The sequence below is a fragment of the Micropterus dolomieu genome, linkage group LG11, assembly GCF_021292245.1.
Source record: "Micropterus dolomieu isolate WLL.071019.BEF.003 ecotype Adirondacks linkage group LG11, ASM2129224v1, whole genome shotgun sequence".
In the NCBI taxonomy this organism is placed as follows: Eukaryota; Metazoa; Chordata; class Actinopteri; order Centrarchiformes; family Centrarchidae; genus Micropterus; species Micropterus dolomieu.
In genome coordinates this window covers 7,925,414-7,947,323 of record NC_060160.1, presented here as the reverse complement: position 1 = coordinate 7,947,323, position 21,910 = coordinate 7,925,414, and the positions used below count along the sequence as shown (strand labels likewise).

The window sequence follows — 21,910 nt, the reverse complement described above, 5'->3', positions numbered from 1 at the left end:
ACAATTGGCAGATTTTAAACTAGAAAAGACTCGAGAGCAAACCAAAGCTGTACAATTCTCAAGATGTTCATAGAATAATAAATAACTAGCTCTAAATGAAAATACACACAGACCATTCTTTTAACTGAGTATAATGACAAAACAAAATACTCTTTTGCAATGTTGAGAACAACAAAAGTCACACCTCAAGCGTTGGCTGAGACATATGTTTACCAGATTAAATCTCTCTTTTAGAGATGTTTTTTTAGATATCTTACAAATAAACATTGACCACCACCCTAAGACCAGATGTTCTCTCGTCTGAGTCTACCAAACAAGTGGTGCTGTTGGGGCTAACAGTCCCTTGGGAAGACCGCCTGGAAGAGGCCTTTTGAAAGGAAGCTCGCCAAGTACAAAGGACTGGTCAGCGAGTGACGACAAGCCTGATGGAGAGCAAGGTGTCTCCCAATAGAGGTTGGATGCAGGGGCTTTGCAGCCCAATCCCTGGTCAGAGCCTTCAGTCTGTTAGGCATCGATGGAGGAGGAGAAGAGCCATCCACAGTACTACCAAAGCGGCAGAGAAAGCCTCAAGATGGCTATGGCTCAAGGGAGGAGATCCATGGGGGCAAAGCAGCTAGATTCGGCAACTGGACACAAGCTAGGGTCTGATCAGCCTCAGCTGGGTCGCCTGGACGAGGGTGTATGATGTTGATAGACATGAAACACGCAATGATTCCAGGAACATCACTGAAGATGTGTCCAGCAGCATCAGTAGATGTATTTGCACAGCTGACTGAGTATGTCTTTTGGCCGAGGATAATATTAATTGTAAGACTGATTTGGCTTTGCCTTCATTAGCTTAACCTGAAAACCACGAACCCGAAGACTTCTGTGCTGGTTTCACATTTATGTCCAGTGTTAAACCATTAACCGACAAAGGCCAACTGCCTCATCCATCCATGAGTATCTTTTGGCTGATCTGCTAAGCGGGGCAGGTGCAGTGGACTCCATGAGGGCTGATGTGTATGCTGGGGAAAGGAAAAACATGTTTATAAAATATAACACACCATCACAGCAACCTCTCAGCTACCATTGTGGTTGAAATGCAGAACTACCGAGAGAAACCTGTGGAAAAGGCAGATCATGCAGTTCACAAGTTGTACATGTGTGAAAAAACCCAGAAGAAAAGACAACATATAGGATATTTGTAAGACCCAATTCTTCTTGTATTGTGAGCCAACGCTGCCACCTTGTGACTAAAAAGTGGCAATAGCTTTTGTTTGCACTGAAAATCCATGTCCATTAAACTAATTTCTGTGAATAAGGTACACCAAGCTAAAACTGTTGCAGTTCAGTAAAACAGATCTGCAAGAAATTATATCTTCATGAAGCTAGTAATATTTTTTTGTAATATGTAAAATGTCTTGTTCATGTGTTTTTACTCTTAATCTCCAAAATGGCTGTTTCAAAACAGTCTTTACTCAGAATTACAGAATTAGCTGTGATTTACTTCAGTACAAATGTCGGTGTGATGCATTTGCATTTATAAAATTATTCTAATTCTTTGCACAATCTTGGAAATTTACACAATATTTTATTTCTGGAGGCACTGAAATCAAATTAAACCAGGCACCAACCAGCACCACTAAAGACTGGACCACTAATCATTTTTAGCCACAAACTGTATAAGGTATGTTGTAATTGGTTCCAGCGTGCTGTGTTCATGGATGTTGTCAACATGGTTCACCATCACATCTCAGTTGGAGTGGAAGTGGCTGCAGAGTCATGCCATGTGCCAGCCTGCTTCAAAGCCTCCACCATCATCCCTGTCCCCAAAAAACCAAGGACCACGGGACTAAACGACTACAGACCCGCTGCCCTGACCTCTGTGGTAATGAAGTCTTTTGAGCACCTTGTGTTGTCCCACCTTGAATCAATCACAGACCCACTCCTGGACCCTCTGCAGTTCGCCTACAGAGCCAACAGGTCTGTAGATGATGCAGTAAACATGGCCCTTCACTACATCCTCCAGCACCTGGACTCCCCAGGAACCTACGCCAGGATCCTGTTTGTGGACTTCAGCTCTGCTTTCAACATCCCGGCCCTGCTGCAGGACAAGCTCTCCCAGCTGAACGTGCCATCACAGACTCCCTGATGGACAGGAAGCAGCATGTCAAGATGGGAAAACATGTCTCTGACTCCAGGACCATCAGGTTCACCGGAGATAGAGAGATATATATCCACCGGTTCAACCCTCAGGGCTGCGTTCTTTCCCCTCTGCTCCCTGTACACCAACACCTGCACCTGCAGTCACCAGTCTGTCAAGCTCCTGAAGTTTGCAGATGATGCCACCCTCACTGTGCTCATCTCTGGTGGGGATGAGTCTGCCTACAGGTGGAAGATTGACCATCTGGTGACCTGGTGCGGCCAGAACAGTCTGGAGCTCAACGCTCTAAAGACAGTGGAGATGGTCATGGACTTCAGGAAGAGCCTAGCCCCACCCTCCATCATCCTGAGTGACTCCCCCGTCGCCACTCTGGACTCCTTCTGCTTCCTGGGCACCATCATCTCCCAGGACCTCAAGTGGGAGCTGAACATCACCTCCCTCACCAAGAAGGCCCAGCAGAGGATGTACTTCCTGCGGCAGCTGAAGAATTTCAGCCTGCTAAAAACAATGATTGTGCACTTCTACACCGCCATCATTGAGTCCATCCTCACCACCTCTATCACCATCTGGTACGCTGCTGCCACTGCCAGGGACAAGGGCAGGCTGCAGTGTATCGCTCTGCAGAGAAGGTGATTGGCTGCAATCTTCCATCACTTCAGGACCTGCACGCCTCCAGGACTCTGAGGCAAGCAGGAAAGATTGCAGTTGACGCCTCCCATCCCGGTCACAAAAACAGCTCCTACCCGTCTGCAGCTAGTTTTTTAAAAGAGGCATGACAGTGCGCCTGCGCAAGCTTGGAGAATGACGTATGACTTGGAATGGAATTACTATAGTCATACGTCACCACCCCGTTTTAACAACTAAGCAATTTTTGCAACTTTGAGTACAAAATTAAGCTATTTGGCTAAAAAAAATATTTGGCAAACTATGTGGGTAATCAACATTGTAAGGAAATGACTCAGAAAAATATGACATAGAAAAAAATACACTGGAGGGGGTCTTTAATTCTTTAGGCACAAGTCATCTATCTCAGTTCTATGTTTGGGTTATCTCCAGCTATTTACTTAGTGTGGTGGTGTGAAATTCTCAAATTCCACAGAGGTTGTATGTTGGAGTTGTGTTTTAATAGAGGATGGAACTGAACAGTAGCCAGGCAGCAAGCCCAAAAAGCCAGACAAGTTATGAATCTTACAAATATCCTCCTGGCGTTTGTGCCAACTAGCTCGCTATTACCCCACTGCCAACACAGTAATATTATACAGCTTATGTCTGCATAACCCGTTCTTTACCCTAACAGAGAAATCAGGGACTTCCAGAAGTCTGTTACTGCTCCAGCTAATGAGAGTTGCCTTGTCCTTAATAAATTAATCTTTATTAAAAGTGTTGTGAAAAATGTGAGCTGTAGATATAGATGGCACCTAAAGAGGATACTAGGGCTCTGATTAAACTCTTCTGTTTATCATGTGTTATCCATTTTGAAGCTGCAGCAATGTTCAGGCAAGGGTGGAATTAATTGGCTTCATTAAAATCATTTACCATTTGATTAGGGAATTTCCTCTGACACGGTTATATCAATCCCACTTGGTTTGTCTAATTGTAGCTCAGAGTTTTGGTTATGTGCTTAAGTCTTTTTCTTTCCCTTGTCTCCTAGCGCATCCACTCCATCTGTGGCTGACTTCTTAGAAAAGGCAACAAACGTTCTGACTTTTTTCTGAGAAGGCGATTAAGCTAGCCGCACCTATACATTTGGAGTGCACATGTATTCAAGCCTTTTTGGTAACTGAAACGGACCAGTGCGAACTGACAAGCAGGTTAGAGGCTGGCGGGCAGCCAGGAGGCATAGGCCTACACGCTTCGGTAGCCGGTCAGAAGACTGTAGTCAACTACTGTAATCAACGTAGATTACGCATTGTTTGTAAATTCTTATTGACTTAATAATAAACTGCCATTTCAGAGTTGGATCTGTTTGTTTGTGTTTCATTTTGCATATTAATATAACATGCGCGACCGCGCTGCACGTCAGCGATACAGGTGTTACGTCGAGTTTTGCATGCCTGCCGAGAATTGCATGCACCTCCAAATAGCCTACTGCTTTTAAACGCTATTACATCCTTCGTGGTGTTCATCAATGGTGATAAATGATTCGAAGTATATATTTTTTGAACGTTTAGAGTCGTTAATATTTTATTACACTTAGTAGGCTAGAAGTAGCATTCATTGAGATTCGGCTAAAAGATGTGGTGATTACCGCGTTTGATCAATGAGTACAGCAAAGTGTCTGAAAAGGACCTTAAAAGGTGGATGCATAATTCGGCAGAACAGATGTTGTAGGCTATCTGCCAACATTTGCATCGACCTCTTTTCTCAGCATAAATAACCGTACCAGCCGCGAGTGTATGCAATTCTCGGCAGGCAGGCAGAATTCGGCACAACACCAGACGTAATGTTGTTCAAGTCAGCAGCTAGCCAATAGTGATGGCAAGTTCAACTCTTTTGACAGACTCGAATCTTCAAATCATGTTCATTAAAATTAACTAATGTTTTTTTTTTGAGACATTTCGTTCATTTGAACTAGGCTGTTTATTGTGGCGCTGCAGCCCTCTAGTGGACGATTAAAAAAACAGCGCCATTCTCAGACATGGAAGGATGCCTTGCTTGCTTTAACTGACAAAGTATAATGCACAAATTCACCTCTTGATCACTCTCTATCATCATTATGTAAACCCCCCTGGGCCCACAACCAAATTCTAACCATGTAAAAACCACAGAAATAGCCATAACCAGAAACCAGCCATATAAAGCTTATGTATATAATTACTATCATTATCTCTGAAGTGCTCATTCATACAGTAGCCTAACGTCCCTATCCATGAGTAAAATATTATCAGATTTGCGTATATAGAAGTAATAAGCTTGATACACTATATGAATAAACACACTTTTATTAAAATTCAACCAATTTAATAATAATAATCTGGATCAAGCCACCAAGTTCTTAAAAGAACTCCAGCACAGAGAGAGGAACAAAGAAATAAACATAAATGCAGCAGTTTGGCAGGTCTGGACGCAGAATGGGCCACATCAGGTCCTGATTCTGCAGACAGAGAAACAAACGAGCACATCGCTCTCAAACATGGCCAGGTTGTTTACCAGTCAGGAGCTGTGAAACAGCAGGCTCTGTTGATAAATAAAAAGTAAAAGTTACCTTGCGTTCTCTGGCGGACCTGGATCAGCTGTTAGCTGTAACACACCACAGGGCTAACTCTAACGTTGCTATGTGGCTGTGTTTTAATGTTTTCATGACCAGGTCGGTTTGTTTTGGAGATGGGACGACCTCGGAGGTAATTCGGCTCCCGGTAGAACCCTGCCATTGCACTGAAGTCGAGCGGACCCAGAACAACTCTCATCAGCTTTTAGCTGTAAACGCTGTATGCTTCCTAAAAATCATACTCATTGATGCTGTTATGAATACGCAATCAGTTAAAATGTCGGGAGGGACCTGCTTTGTAGTATTTTTAAATAGCCTATATCCATAGCCTATAAGATACATCCTCTGGTCTGAGAGGCTGCAGTGTATTCAGGTCGGCTGGTTGTTGACTCCTCAGGTTACTTCTTGTTCCAGTAAAGTGGATTTATTTCCAAAATGCGCTGCTGAACAGGTTTCCCGTCAATTTTAAGGATGGGGTGCGGTGGTTGAAAGTAATTGTAACGGAACGAGTAACGTGACCATTTACTTTAATACCAAGTAATAAGTAAAGTAATATTACTTTTTAAATGAGTAATAAGTAAAAAGTAAGTAATTATAATTTCTTGAGTAATTTGCCCAACACTACAGCTAGATATGCCGTATAAACTGATGTGCCGCGAAGCTGCTTTCTGCCCCCCGGTTGCGCGTGCATCTCGGTGATGACGTTGCACAGCGAAGCGCGTGCGGATGAAAAAAAGCAATCATCGATGGAGCTCCGATACTACGATTCACCATGGCAACGAGTAAATAAAGGCAGAGCCGCCATTTTAATCGGGTGGATCTAGAAATATGAATGCGTGCCAACGCGGACCCTGATAGGCTCTAAAACGCTGGAGTGGAAGAAGAATCAATGCGTTAACATTATTAGGCTAAGTTACTACACAGCGTTGCTCTTTCATTATTTACCAGACTGGAATTTCCTTAATGAATGATAAAGTGCTACAGCCCAGTACAGTCGATTTTAAATAGGAAGGCTATATTTTGTTCGTTGGTCAGTTTTATAGGTTAGCCTATTAAACAGTGATTACTGCAGTAAATGTAGCCCACAGTAAGTGTTTTCAGTGCTGTCCGCAGAGACGCAGCGTTATATCTAAAGACGGACATAGATTTTATTCTGGGTTGAGGATAAATCCACGATGTGCGAAGAGCTGTCCATATATCGATGATAGATTGATCATAAAAGCGGTCATGTTCAAGATCATGTTTGGGTAAAAAACTAATAGCCTATCTAACCGGGATTTTAAAGTTTTTAAAGATGTAAATGCGTTCAGATATGTGCTTTGATATCGACAGAATGAATGAGGAAATGAAACTGTGTGTCAGACAGCCGCCTCAGGCTCCGCAGGAGGGGAGGAGTTAGAGAGAAACTGACGGTTTTCCAATTTATCCTAACCTCCTCCCGAGGTTAGGATTATCAAATAAGTCAGACTTGATGAATTTAGTGCGAGGATACACAAGAATGTCCATTTCAGTGCATCCCCAATCACAATGCCAGTTTGCGAGTTACTATGGGTACACCTAATATTTGAATTCATTTTGGGCAAATAGGGAAGAGATGCTTTTTTTTTTTTTTTTCTATTCTCATGTTCTGCCTTAAAGGTGACAAGCCCGCTATGTTCATATTGTTTTCCATGCAAGCCCACACACCAGGGCATCATATGTCATTGTGGATTAACAATTAAACAACAAATGTAATTATGTATCAAGTTTTTTTCTTTCTTTTTTCTTTTATTGACCAAAATTACATTGTTCTATAACATTAAATTTCTGGAATTCAGTTATGCGGATTGCTGGATATTGGTACATTCAAGCACTTTTTCAATTCTGTTCCTATTTTGGTCAGAAAAGCCTCGATCTGAGAACTGCAGAGAATTTCCTCTCGGTGTGAACAGTTTTCATTGTGAAAACACCTTCATCTGGGATTAGTAAAAATGGAAATCCTCTAAGTATGATAACAAAACCAATATTATCAAAGCATGTTCAATCCATCCGAACTCTGCATAACCTTATTTACACAAAGGTAAAAAGGGATTTGAATAAACCCTGTGAGAAGTAATTTGGCATCATGCAGCTATTTGGGTCAGTAATGCTTGATTTAGTCTCTACACGTGTAAGCCAAAATACACAAAATGTGCAAAGAGGTCTCAATCAAGAATACTGTCATTTTGTGTAAATTATAAACTGTATTGTACTACTACTAATACTACTAGTCAACAACTAGTCTGTTTGAGCATTGTCATTAGCTCACTGGGTGAGTGTTGGTTGGGTACGTTATGGAGTCTGATCTGGCAGACTGACAGGAGGCCCATTAGTAATTGCATTCATGACTAACACTGGCCTGTCTTGCTGCCCACTCTGCTGCAGGCTCCCACAGTCATCCACTCAAACATGGCAGCTGTGGTAGATACTGAAGCCTGGGGTTCACCTTTGCACTAGCCGGTTTCTGAAGTTGGCGTGTATTTTGGCATACGCTTGGCTTTCACTGGGGTTAGTGCAAACAAGCTAAAGAAAATTCCATATGGCACAATGAGGCCAAAGTACCACTGCACCAGGACCTCTGTCCCTGTGTCTGGTGGGTTTTAGTCAGGGTGATTCACTAGTGAAAGTGGTTGTGCCTCCAGCCACACATCTAATGAATATTAAAATAACACATTTGGAAAATGGAGAGAGCTGACTCATTAAGGTCTTGGCTTTTGGTATGCTGCATACCTTTTCTTGACTATTATCAAAGTAGACAGATTACATGTTGCAGAAAGTTCCTTAAATGTCACATAGTTATTATGTCACTGTTAGGGACTATGCCAAGCTTTTGTTGGCATTTAAATTTCAAGTTCAGTGAAAGGTTGTGGATGGTGGCATGGTTTGGAGGTGAACATAATGTCTCTGTGTTCATAAAATGTCATTTTGATTTGGAGAACATACTATAACAACATTCAACAATTGCTGAGCAAGGATCTCAGCAAAATAAACAGATTTCATTTTAACAATGTGGGGAAAACATCAGCACAGTGCAGTTGGACCTGGATCAAGTATGGTTGGCAAACAGTTAGCATTTGTTTTAATCCCCTTTGGTGTAGCAGATGGATGGGGTTTATCCACCGGGCTGTGAAGGGGTCATGCCTTTGGAGGAATCTTGCATTATTTGCCTTAGTCAAAATACATGAGTGCGAAACAATCTCTTTTGGAAGATTAGCCAATGAGCTAAGAGTCCATATTCAAAATGTATTGATATACAATAATTCATAAATAATTCAACACATGCATATCATATACATGTATGCACACACAAATAGCCTACATTCTATGGCACATATTGTAATGTACATACACACATTAATCAACATGTGTACACATAGCAAACTAATGCATTGTGTGTGTGAGTTGTATTCCAAAATTTTACAGTTCTTAGTAACAGTTATTTTATTTTGCATGATGCCAACCAGTTTATTACGATTCAAAGCTGAATGCTGTCAACAAAGATAATTTTTTTTTCTTCTATAATTAGGTATGTTACATGTAAACAACATTCGAATGTGATTCATATAGACAAAATCTACAAAATTAAATCAACAAAAGGTTTGATTACTTTTGTATTCATTAGATTCTCTTAAAATGCCACTCTTTGACTGCAGCAAATAAATCATAATTAGTCATAATCTTGATTAAGAAACCCAAAAGATAGACTACACTGAACAATTAGAGAAAAGTTTCAAGCTAAAATATTACTGTGGTTTAATTATTGGTTTTGACAGCACGCATCTAAGCTTGATGCCTTACAGTTCTCATTGTTACATTGTTTGTGATTCCTCAAATGCGTCGCATGACATGAGTTTGCAGTGATTCCTAGAGGAAGTCTTGTTTGTGACCCATGAGCCAGTGTCTGCCTGCAGGCAGGCTGCATCTATTTGTGGTTCCACTATTGAATGTTTCCCACTCAGATGCGCTTCCATGTTTGATTCGCATGTGCTTAAGTGTCTAAACACATTACTCTCACTGTGGATCTTTATCACTTGATCACATAGTAAAAATGCGGATGACTTGAACTTGAAAATTGTAGTCTTCAAAGTATTTCTTAATGAAACTGTAAAGTAAACAAGGAAAAGGTCAGAACCACTGACATTTAGCTTTCAGCTTTTTAAAGTTTCTCTAGAGTCACCCTTGCAGAACAATTGATTCAAAGTGCACTACATTTTACATGGATGACATGAGGCACAGACAGTTTCGACTATGGATGTAAATTTGTGAAGTAAAAGATAGCTGTTTGGCTTGGCTCTTCAATGCTTGGCTTTTATTGTAGGTTTTATCATTGCCTTGTTCCTCTTTCCTATTTTCTTGGGGCTGACACAAAGGAATTTGTGGCCATGATTGAGAGCATATTGGTATTTAAAGGCTCAGTTGTCAGAAAATAATGATTTATACCGAACCATTCCTGTTTTCCAAGTGGGGATTGATTGATTAGTCTCTTTTAGGTATTGGTAGTGATCAGGTTCTTAAGTATGTACTGTGTACAAAAGGTTATATACAGATTGCCTTGCCTGCTTTGTCTCAATGTCATTGTCAAGGTTATTTCCACATCTGATGCACTGTTTCCATTATTCACGCAATGTTCTCTGACTATTCGACATTATCAAGTAATTGCCTCCGTGGTGGCCAATAAAGTCTAGATGAGAAACGTGACTGTGTTCATCTATTATCTCATTAGCTCTGTAAAATGATATTTATGGCTTATCTCCATCTTTTACATAGGCCTACTGGATATCACGCAATGATTTTTTTATAATGCTATAGAACTTGTTTTGTTCTTTAATCTACTTCCTGTGTTCTAACGACCCTGCATATAACATTGACCTTCCTTGAGAGTGGTCTGCCTTATGTTGTCAGAAATAACTCTTCCAAAACATTTCATGACATTGAGTGGATATACACTCAGTTGACAGTTTATTAGGTATACCTAGCTAACACTAATGCAGTCTAACACAACAATCCTGCAATAAATCCTACCTTTTATGAAGGTTCTTATGTTCTGTTTTTGTTAACACTGTTTAAGGAGTATATTCAACTTTATGATAATTTTTTTAGGAGGTAGTTTGTGGTGCTGTTGAACAGTTTTGTCTGAAAGGTGTTTCTTTTAGTTTTCCCACCTTCATTGATATAAATTGGATGGACAAAATATGAAAAACATCTGTCATTATAAGGCAATACAATTCAATAGCATCATCAACTACATACTTAAAAATGACCATACAGTTATACATACAACAAACACAGTACTATACAGTACATGTACAGATTAATCACCACTCTAAAACAGTTTCAACAAAAAATGAACATTATGACCTTCATGAAGGTTACTGTGTATCTAATAAACTGGCAAATGGGAAAAATGCTCATTACAATTTTTCCATAGCCCAAAGTGACCTCTTAAATTGCTTCTTTTGTACAACCAACAACAACAACCTGGTCTGGATCCTGTAGATCTCGCTAATTTCAGGCCTATCTCCAAACTATCCTTTCCATCAAAATTCCTTGAAAAAATAGTTTGCAGTCAATTAATGGCCTTATTGGATGAGCACAATATTCTTGAAGTTTTCCAATCTGGTTTTAAAACCCTACATAGCACAGTATCAGCTCTTTTAACGATATCCTTTTAGCTACTGACTCCGGGGATTTTGTTATTCTTGTTCTTCTTGATCTGACTGCTGCATTTGACACAGTGGACCATGAAATCCTGCTCTCTCGTTTTGAGCGGTGGGAGGGCATCAAGGACATTGCCCTAAAATGGTTCAGGTCTTAGTTGGAAGGTAGAACTTTCCGTGTCAGCTGTGGTGATTCTGTGTCCTCCTCTGCTCCTCTCTCTTATGGGTTCCCAAAGGGCTCAATATTAGGCATTTTCTCTTCTCTTTATTTGCTCCCGCTTGGTTCCATACTTAGGAAGCATGGTATATCATTCCACTGTTATGCGGACGATAGACAGATCTATGTGCCTCTTAAAAAGAATAAAACTGTTGGACTGTTACTTAAGTGTCATGTTGGTGACATAAAGGCCTGGATGGCTCTTAATTGTAAAATTTTAATGAAAGTAAGACAGAAGTGATGTTTTTTGGTGGCACCACTGGGACCCCCCGTGTCAATCTGGGTTCCTTAAGTCAGTATATCAAGCCAACAATCACTAACCTCGGGGTTAAAATCGACTCTGACCTTAAGCTTGGCGGACGGATAAGGACAGTCGTAAAAACAAGCGTTTTTCAATTGAGGCAACTGGCCAAAATAAAGCTAGTTCATTCTAAGCAGCACTTTGAGACAGTATTCCACGCCTTGGTTACCACTTGGTTGGATTACTGTAATGCACTGTACGTGGGGGTCAGTGGGTCCTCTATTGCTCGTCTCCAGATGGTACAAAATGCTGCAGCGTGTCTTTTAACTGGAACACGTAAACATGAGCTCATTTCCCCCATTTTAGCCTCACTCCACTGGCTGCCTGTACATCGTAGGATTCATTTTAAGATTCTTTTATCTGCTTTTAAATGTTTTTTTAATGGTCTTGCCCCACCCTACATCTCTGAGCTGCTACACCCCTATAGGTCCACCGGTTCTCTCAGGTCAGCCGATCAACTGTGCCCATTCCTCTGCACATTAGACAGGCATCTTCACTGTCTTTTTTTAAAGTTTCTTCTTAAAACCCACCTCTTTTCCTTGTCCTTTTGAAAACTGAACATTTCTTGTTTTGACTGTATTTTTTTATTGTTCTATTGTATGGTCGTTATTGTTTTTACTTTTATGCGTCGTGTGAGCTTTGTATTTAGTGTCTCTTATGTATTCATTTATTTATTGATTTTCTGTACAGCACTTTGTGTCCACTTTGGATGTTTAAAGTACTCTATAAATACATTTTGATTGATTGATTGAACCAACAGTCCAAATCCCAAAGACTATCCATTTACTATAATAAATGACAAAGAAAAGCATCAAATCCTTATGTTTAAGAAGCTGGAACTAGCAAATGTTTGATATTTTTGCTTGGAAAAAAAATGAATAATCAATTATCAAAATAGTTGGCAAATATAAGTTATAATTAAAAATAGTTTTCATTTACTTTAAGAAAATCTAGATTTTAAGAATGTAGTACTAGATTGACTTGATAAGATGAATATATACAGTGTTTACAGTGCTGTGTTGCTATGTTTCTGTATTTGTTTTCCTTTTCACCCACTAGCATTTGTCAAAACACCTGAGCAGAAATAATGTAGAAATCACAGATGTTTTCCTAATACTTTGCATTTTGTGTTCATCAGACCGGATCCTAATTTTGCCCCTTTAACCTGATTTTCCCACAGGACAGTGTTTGGTTCATTGCCACTAATGAAAACAATTCCAGTGCATCTCCATGCAAATTTCATACAGCTCTGTGATTGTGATTAGGTTTGACTTTTATTGTGTCCATCAATATATAATTACACTCAAACTGCTGTTCTAACAGTGGCAGCTTGACCTCCATCAGCATGAGGGATCAGCATCATCTTACATGCAGCACAGTGACTCAGAGTCTTGGCTCCCTTAAGAAGATCCCTGTCAGTTCAACTGAAATAATTAGTTACACGCCATACAACACTGATGTTAACATCTGAAACAGCCACAAATTGTACTCACCTTCAGTGTATGAGCTAATGATGCCCAGTGGAGTTACTTTCAGCTTCACTGGCAAATCTGGCATCTGTCTCAGTGTCATACATGGTTGCCAGAGTTCAAACAGCCGTGGAAATTTGCTTTGAGTTCCATAGAAAGCAGTCGTGTTTGACCATTTGCCAAATCTTTGTCTTTTTTTTCAAAATGGGGGATGTACCTGGAAGCCTGGTTTCTCTCTGTATTTGAGTGTATTACAGTTTATTTTAAAACAAGTGACTGATTTGTTCCTTGTTTCAGCTTACTACGCTTACGCGCACGCACGCACGCACGCACGCACGCACGCACGCACGCACGCACGCACGCACACGCACACACACGCGCACACACACTTTCTTTCACTTTTGTGGTTTTCACAAATGTATGTGAAATATTTCCAATTTAGGAGTACATAATAAATGCACAGCTGAGATGATGAAGCTTTGCAGCTAAGAACAACCACTATTTACTGTAAAAAAAAGTATATAGTGGTGGCAGAGGTCTGCGCTCTGAGTGCGCTCCTAGTTTAAGCTTGACTTGCTGCAGCAATGATGGTGTGCCATTTAAACAGCTGCTCACTCATACCACTAAAAGCCATGTTCCAGACAGTTGTGTCAGTCCTATTTGGAGCTACTGTTTTTGCCTGTTTGTTTGATGTGTTTGTGTGTGTGGCTTCTCTCCCTGCTTTGGCTTGAGTCAAATCAATAATTAGCCAGCCTTTCCACATAGCCTCAGCTGCTTAAGTAAAATTAAATGGATGAAAACTGGAAGGAAACAAAATGTGTTCAGCTGGTCTCCATGTTGATAAAAAAAAAACAATACTGCAACATTGACTTTTCTAATTTTCAGATTTCGAGAAGATACATATTTTTTTCTCATAGGGAGAAGACATTAAGGTGACTTTCTGATCAGGGCATTTCCTTCAAACACACTCTTACACAGACATGCACTTGGCAGGTAAGTTAAAATGAAGCAGTGCAATTTAGTTAGGTAAACCTTGTTAAAATACCAATCATGACATAATGATAAACAAGCTCTCCATACTTCTGATGGCTTTATTAATTGTCTTCCTTTTTGTGCAAATGGTATATGAAAAAGAGGATGTAAGTGTTCTGGTGATAGTTGTGATAGCGAAGCTACAAAGAAATGTGGTATATTATTTTAGGAATGACATGACATGAATTTATTGTATCTGCTAGGCCTGCAGGATGGTCAGAGAACATAAACATTTCCCCAATGACTCTTGCTGTAGCCAAAGTTGACAGGTGACTTTCCTTTAGGGTTTATGTTGTACAGTAGTAAGAGAAATAAACACATGATTAAAAACAAATTCTCATCTTTAAATATATTGATACTCACTCCCCCCTAAAATATAATCACAATACTTAAATTAAATTTAAAATCCATGTATGTGTGGTGTAGTTACCAACTGGATGTCAGCACATATCTACTGAAGTCCTCCAGGTGCAATAACATGCAAGATGGAACAAAAAAAGAGAATATGGAGTGTATATGTGACAGCATAGTAGATGCAAGTATGAGCAGGATCGTGCAGTCGGTGCATGGCCCATTTCAGTAGTAAACAAACTGACTCTCAACCACCACGGTAATTTAGATTTCTCCACACATAATTACACTTCCAAATGCAGCTGAGAGGATCAGAGGAACATGGCTGAGTCTGCTTTTGTCTGCAAACTGATACTGCAAAATATTTCACCTAAAAATGTACTATGTAAGACGATATTTATACTGGCTACAACACATTTTTGCCGGGTGACTATTTGACAATCTGTTAGCTCTATTATCTACAACATTTTAATTAGTTCCAGATAATAGTTTTTAATATTAGAAACAAGATTTCAATATGTTGATACTACTTGTTAAGTGGTTTGATTGTATTCCTCATAGAGCTGCAACAAGTAATCTATTAGTCAATCAACAGAAATTAATCCTCAACTATTTTTGAAAAATTATCGTTTTAGTAGATTTTCAACATTTTAAACAAGCTATTGAAATAAATCACCTTGGGTTGTGGTTGCAGCCCTTGTACCTTCATAATTTACTGTATCACTCTGCACGATTTGTGTGAAGGCATTGGCATGTTTTTAGGCAATATCAGATGAGGGAACAGTCCAACAAATGCATACTTACATTATTGCATTAATGCATGCTTACATTATTTTATTGTCATAATCTTCTGGAGAGTCCCACCACAATTTGAACAAACCCTTATACCTAAACCAGTATAATGCAGCATCAAAAGAGTCATTTGTTAATACTTTTCAAAAGGCCATCATTAAGACCCATCACATCATTAACTAATGATTCAATAAAAACCCCAGTAGACACTTTGGTTCTTCCACTGTATTCTTATTTACATTTTTTCACTTAACTACTACTCAGCATTTTGCCTCATTACTTTCTTGTCTCATCTCTTCCTCACCTTGTCATGGCCTTTATTTCACCTCTGGAGTAGAAATGCTGTAACTAAGCCACAGTACATGAATCATCTGTTTTTATTATCCACATTCAATTTCCAAATGCATAGTCGTAATTTATCTTTAATCATCTAAGAGTGGGATTTATGACATACTACAGTATAATGCCTATTTTCATGCATCATCAAGCAAATGGAGGCCTCCGACTGTAGTCCGAAGTGGAAGGCAGACTGAGTGACAATACTAATGAACAGAAATAATGGAGACATTAGGCCTAAAGGAATAGCAATAAAGACAAATAAAGGAGAGGGAAAGTGGGAAAAAAGAGATAAGAAAACCAAGTGTTATGAATAAGGAGAACAAAAGACAGAGGTAGTGAGGAGGAAGTGATTTAAGAAAGGGGTAGCCAGTGAGGACAAAAGGCTGGACTGAGACGGAGGACTTTAAATCAAGAAAAAGATCTATGTGCCATTGAAGCTTAACATTCCAGATTAGGATGAGCTTTCGATCAGAACTAGCCTTCTAGTGATGTGAGCTAAAGCGAAGCTGATCTAACTAAATTAACAAATTCCAGCAGTTTTTATTTGTCTAAAGGTAGATTGATTACCTGACCTATGAAGTTCTCATGGTGATTAGTGTTAGTAATTCAACTTGATTACTGATCATCATATGTTTGTAGCGTGATGTCCTGTGAGAACTACGTATCTCTAAAAAAGTCTACTTTTCATGAGCTCCGACAAACAGCCATGTTTTACATTTTCCATCTCATCCAAGGGGGGTTTAAATTGTTTATTTAGCTTAAGAAGGAGTCTTTTCTCAACCTTTTAAAGGAACATTCAACATCAACACATCTAGAGAGACGTGGTTTTTACTGAACAGGAAGGGGATGAAAACTTGTAATCTGCGAAGTAACTAGTAACTAAAGTTGTCAGATAAATGTACAAAGTACAATATTTGCCTCTCACATGTTGTGAGTAGAAGCATAAAATATTCTGCTGGTAAAGTTCTAGTAAGTCGAATCTGTCCTTTAAGTACAGTACTTACATTCCACTACTGTAGTTCTCTATCTATCTATCTATCTATCTCTCTATCTCTCTATCTCTATCTATCTATCTATCGATGTGGAATATGTGACAGCTGGTGATGGCGCAAGTTACACAATCTCTTATCTTTCCAGACTATATGCGTTAGCAAGAGCAGAAACGGACCGTGGTATTCATAGTAAGGATTACTATTATTCTTTCTCACAAATGAATCGCAATTTTACGGCCTAAAGGGGCTCAAAAACTCTCAAAATTTGGAAACACATCGAACGTGGCAAAAAAAATTACGTTTTCTAAGGGTCTCGCACATGGGCGTGGCAAAATAGCTCCATTGCGCCACCTACAAAATTGGAAAAAATTTGCCCCCGAGCCTAGTTCAACCTACATGCACGGAAGTTCTTGAGGATATATCATATCAAGACACATATAAAAGCCTCAGGAACCCATACCTTAAACTCAACAGGAAGTCAGCTATTTTGAATTGAAAGTGCAACACTGCTTGCAGCTTTAATGTTTACATTGTTATTCTCATTTTCATTAAAAAACATATTCAAACAATTTTGGTGTGATTTTTGCGAGGATTTTGACCAAACAAAGATGTTTTCTTAAGTCTGTAGAATATGATGTGCGGGCCAGGACATCTCGCAGCACAACAATATTTAATTTAAAATGTTTTTTGGGCACATATATCACCTTTGACAAATTTTGCACCTCCTGCAATTTCAGAATTGCAGGCCATATTGCAATTTAAATAAAATTTCAATTTCAGCCCTTGTCCACACAGGATTAGATGTAGAGTAGATGATGTTCATGTTCTGACACGTCTCAGCTCTTATTTTGAAAGGCTTATTGAGGGGACGTGACATCACAGAGGCAATACACCTAATTGGCTGTTATATTTGTGGATCATGGTCATACACTCCATGGTAAACCAGTTAAAATAATTTGTGGACACCACTACAACTGTTTGCACATTGTGACAAGTGCATTTGTAGAAACTGTAATTTTTAAAACATGGAAATTGTAGTGTCACAATTCTGAAAACAAATGCGAAACATTCTACAAATAGAATATGACCCTCACCCTCAGACAAACAATTTTGTATTCATTCAAATTCTGGTTTTAGTACAAGTAAGTGATTTCTTGTTTTTGGCTCATTCGTGGATTTTGAATCTATTTGTAAATAGTGTTTTGTGTTTACAAATTGTAATATATATTTGTGAATCATAGTCTGTGTATTTACAGTGCTATTGACATCAATTTACCCTATACTGCTGCAGGGAGATTGTTTATAATGCATGAATTTAATAATTAATTGTTTTATTCCTAAGTGCTTATGCCTGACTTAATACGGTTTAAGCATTCTGCATTATTGAAGTTTGTATGATATTTTTACAACATGGCCACTCAGATCTTCTAAATACACCTCAGGAAAAAATAGTTCAGCTTTCTCTGTCAAAGCTCACTTTTACAGAACATTTCACAGTGATTTTATCCTGTGATAGAGGCATTTTGCAGTGACAAATTAAAATTAGAGATACTGCAATAAACATAAAGGCAATTGTAAAAACGGAGACGGTATTTTACAAATGAATGCTGTTTTTAATTGACATGAAATGTAATGAGGCACATTGATTGATTGAAAAATATGGCTGAGGATGTTCAAACACTTCGCCAGATGTCGGCCTCAAGATAGGACCACATATTGAGCAAGAGATCAATTCCAATGAGTGATTATGCATATTTAATCACCATGTCAGTTTTATTGACTTTTGAAGCAATGGTCTTTATCCTAGTGAAATTCATCTTAAAGGGCAAAAATATATGAATTTGCAGGAAAATTAATTATATATTGGCATTTTAGTACTGTTGGCCAGTTTATGGAGCACAGGGAGGAATATTTGAGCCTTAAGATATAAAGGTTTAATAGCTATACTACGATGAGTAGATCAAGAATTTCATCCATCATAGAAGAGATGTCAAACACTGAAAGCGAGACCTCTCCTGGATGTTGAACTGAAGACAGGTTTTCAGGTTATTATAGATCCTCATGCAGTTCTTATGATGTCAGATCATGCTTGGCTAGCTGCGCTTAGCATCCATTAATGGATGTAGTGGCTATAAGGTGGATGTCCTTGGAATAGCAGAGGAGTCTGAGAGCATAGATGAGGGGGCAAATTGAGTTGGACAGGAGATGTTGTCATCAGGTCTGTTGGGATGTCTGCGGTTGTCAAAAGGGGCATGTGCAATCAGTGAGCACGGCCTTCTGAACATTTGAAGTACATAATCGCGGTGTTAGCATGCAGTTCTCTGAGAAAGGGATCTCCCAGACGGGAGAGCCTGCTGGCAATTCTGGCAGAGTTGCTTGCTCTGACTAGACAACAGGGGAAAGTGTTATCAGAAACATCTTAGTAAGATCTCAGTATTTCCCATAGTAAGACAACAGTTTTGGTTGTGCCCTCAGAAAATACAGCTCAAATGTCTGATGTGTTACTCCTGGGTTAAGATCAAGCCTGCTGTCTGCTGTCTCCCCCACTCTATCTGAAGTTTAAATACTGACACCAGTAAACAGCTCACTCTGCTTAAAAATCTATTCATTAGAGAATTGTGAACCATTTTAGTCACTTCTCAGGTCATAGGTCCAGTCTTTCTCTTCTCTGCGTCTAACTTACTGCAGTGCACTATGCCCTGCTGTTTTTTAAGTCAAGTCAGTGTCTGCTGGTCATGTTTTTCCCATGAAAATTTTCAAAAGAGAAATGTCTAGAGGGTATGTTCTTTCCCAATTGGACCAATTCACTTGTTTTTCACACCATGTAAAATGACCTCATTCTAGGGCCCCATGATCTTGCATTGCATGATTGACAGCTGCCCTTGACTCCTGCATTGTGTCTCATAGGAGGATCAGTGGATGTTGCTGCCGCACTAATACATCAGTCTTGTCTCAGGGGATCACTGCACATAAGTGTAATTACCAAAGCATGGGGTTGAGGGGCAGATGAAAACTATTTCAGCACCTCTGAATTAAACATGGTCCAAGGAATATGAACAATCCACAAACCTAGAACCATTCAGAGCTGTTTACAGCTGAGGAACACTCACAGTCTTTAGGTGTGAATATAAAAGGGGGGGGGGGGTCTGTATTTGTTTTCAACACCACTGAATTAACACAGGGAATCTAATACACACAGAATTTCCATGCATGTAATTTAGATGAAATTTAAAGAGGATGATTCTTTATTTGATCTCTGCACTGCTGAATTAAACATACTACAAAGAACGGGGACAATTCAGAAGCTGGCAGGGATCCCGAGCAATCCACAGGGTACTTTTGCAATAATACATAGTAATAATAGGTATTTCCAAATTTGAATTGTGCTGAATTTCATAGCTGAGGGCATTTTGGACACTATAGTTTTCTTCACTTAAAGTTTAATATCCCAAACACATTTACAAGGTTTAATACTGTAGACAAAAGGTTTGTCCTGTGCCTCCTGTCTGCCCTCTTAATCTTCTTTCACTTGCATTCATTTTTAATTTAGACCTCTGGCAGATTTCTCTTAGTGTCACGAATCTTGATTTATTGCTTCATGCCAGAAGACAATGATGTAGTTCTTTTACAGAATGCATGATCCACTAATCCTGGTTCAGAGTCGGTGAGTCAACTATCAGTCTACTTTCTTTTAATGTGAAAAACCAGTTGGTAGCCATTTCTATCTATCTAGCATTCAGAATGAGCATGAGAAATCTCCTATGCAGTGAAGTTGGTCTTTTGTCTCTGTCAGCAGTGAGAGATATTTGCTCAGTGACTGACGGGGTGAAAAGTGGGATCAGAACTGTGTGTTGGAGACCTTGCTAATGCAGTTCAAACAAGACCAGGTATTCTATATGCAGTGTGTGTATCTGTGACAGATTGTGACCCTTCTCATCAAACCCTCATTTGGGACTTGTCAAAATCCACTTACCACTCAGACATGAATGGTTAAGCTCTTCCACTGAGATGTTTTTTTCTCTGTAGGGGGCCCCAGGGCTGTCTATTTCGACTGGGCCCTTGGGTGCTCTGGAACAGCAGTAATTCTTACACACACACACACACACACACACACACACACACACACACACACACACACACACACACACACACACACACACACACACGCACACGCACACGCACACGCACACGCACACGCACACGCACACGCACACGCACATACACACGCACACGCACATACACGCGCACATACACGCGCACACACACATACACGCGCACATACACGCGCACACACACATACACGCGCACACACACATACACATACATACACACACACATACACACGCACACACACACACACACATCACTGCTGTCACATGAAACTCTTGTTGATTACAATACTTGACTTGAAAGGGTTTAGACATTTGTGTAGCACTTGAGCTTACAGAAAAAACATTTCAGAATCCAATGGACAACATCAAAAATATGTTATCATCAAGCTATAAAGAAGGCTGATTTTCTAAAACATGGTTTTCACCGTTAGACCGCTATCTAAATGGCACACATTTTCTCGCATTTGTATTTTAACACTCAACCCACAATAAATATGTGTAGATTATAAATAGTTTGGTATCAGTATGTATTTTAGGACCGGGGGTGAAATGTAGCATTGCAGCAGCACATGTTACAGACCAGAGGATTCAGTAGGAACAGGATACAGATACAAAAAATATATAGATTTGTTATTATTACTGATAAATCAAAGTTAGAAAGCTATATACAGTAGGTTACCCTAAACCAGTGTGGATACATGTAAATGACATAGTTGTTACACTGCATCTGGAATATAGATTTTAAATGGTTTTATTTATGTATAAGTGATACATTTAATAACTATAATGTTACAAAAAATGTACAGTTTGAACAATATAATGTATTGTGAATATAATTTGTGTGTACACATTTACATATATGCATACACATATGTGCTCGTCTTGCCACATGAACTTTGTCTCCCACTCTCTTAAGCACCGATTGATGTCCGCAGGTATCAAAGCTCAGATTGAGCTGAGTGCTCAGGTACTCCATGTCGGCACAGTCAAGATCAGAAGACTTGACGGTGATAGAAAAGGAGATGGCTGACAGGGAAGAATGGCGTCTCTCTCTCCGGCTTCCCCTGTGCTCTGAGGTGATGAGCAGCCTGCCGCTGTGTAGCCAGGCGGAAAACCGCTCTCTCTGGCACCATGCGCAGAGTATAGCGCTCCACCATCTCGACCATCCATCTGCAGCTCAGCATAATCTGCAGCCTCCTGCTATAGATCTGACGCAGGCATTGTTACCTCCTGCTGCTGCTGCTCACTGCTCTGGAGTCAGTGGTCAGTTACTAAA

At 39.6% G+C, this 21,910-nt stretch overlaps 1 protein-coding gene across 12 annotated transcripts in view; it reads left to right on the top strand.

The window, feature by feature from the left end:
• The window catches only part of sash1b (SAM and SH3 domain containing 1b), a 58,872-nt gene that overhangs the window by 17,824 nt on the left and 19,138 nt on the right, over nucleotides 1-21,910 (top strand). Inside the window, exons 1-2 of one of the 12 annotated variants that reach the window (XM_046062448.1) lie at nucleotides 20,044-20,186; nucleotides 20,316-20,409. The exons of 7 other annotated variants lie outside the window; for them this stretch is intronic. In XM_046062448.1, the coding sequence (XP_045918404.1) occupies nucleotides 20,389-20,409 (21 nt within the window). In that variant the 5' untranslated portion in view covers nucleotides 20,044-20,186; nucleotides 20,316-20,388. Of the gene's footprint in view, nucleotides 1-17,530; nucleotides 17,665-20,043; nucleotides 20,187-20,315; nucleotides 20,410-20,548; nucleotides 20,602-21,910 lie in introns of those variants that run through there. 4 more of the 12 variants (XM_046062450.1, XM_046062451.1, XM_046062456.1 and 1 more) reach the window with 4 other exon arrangements.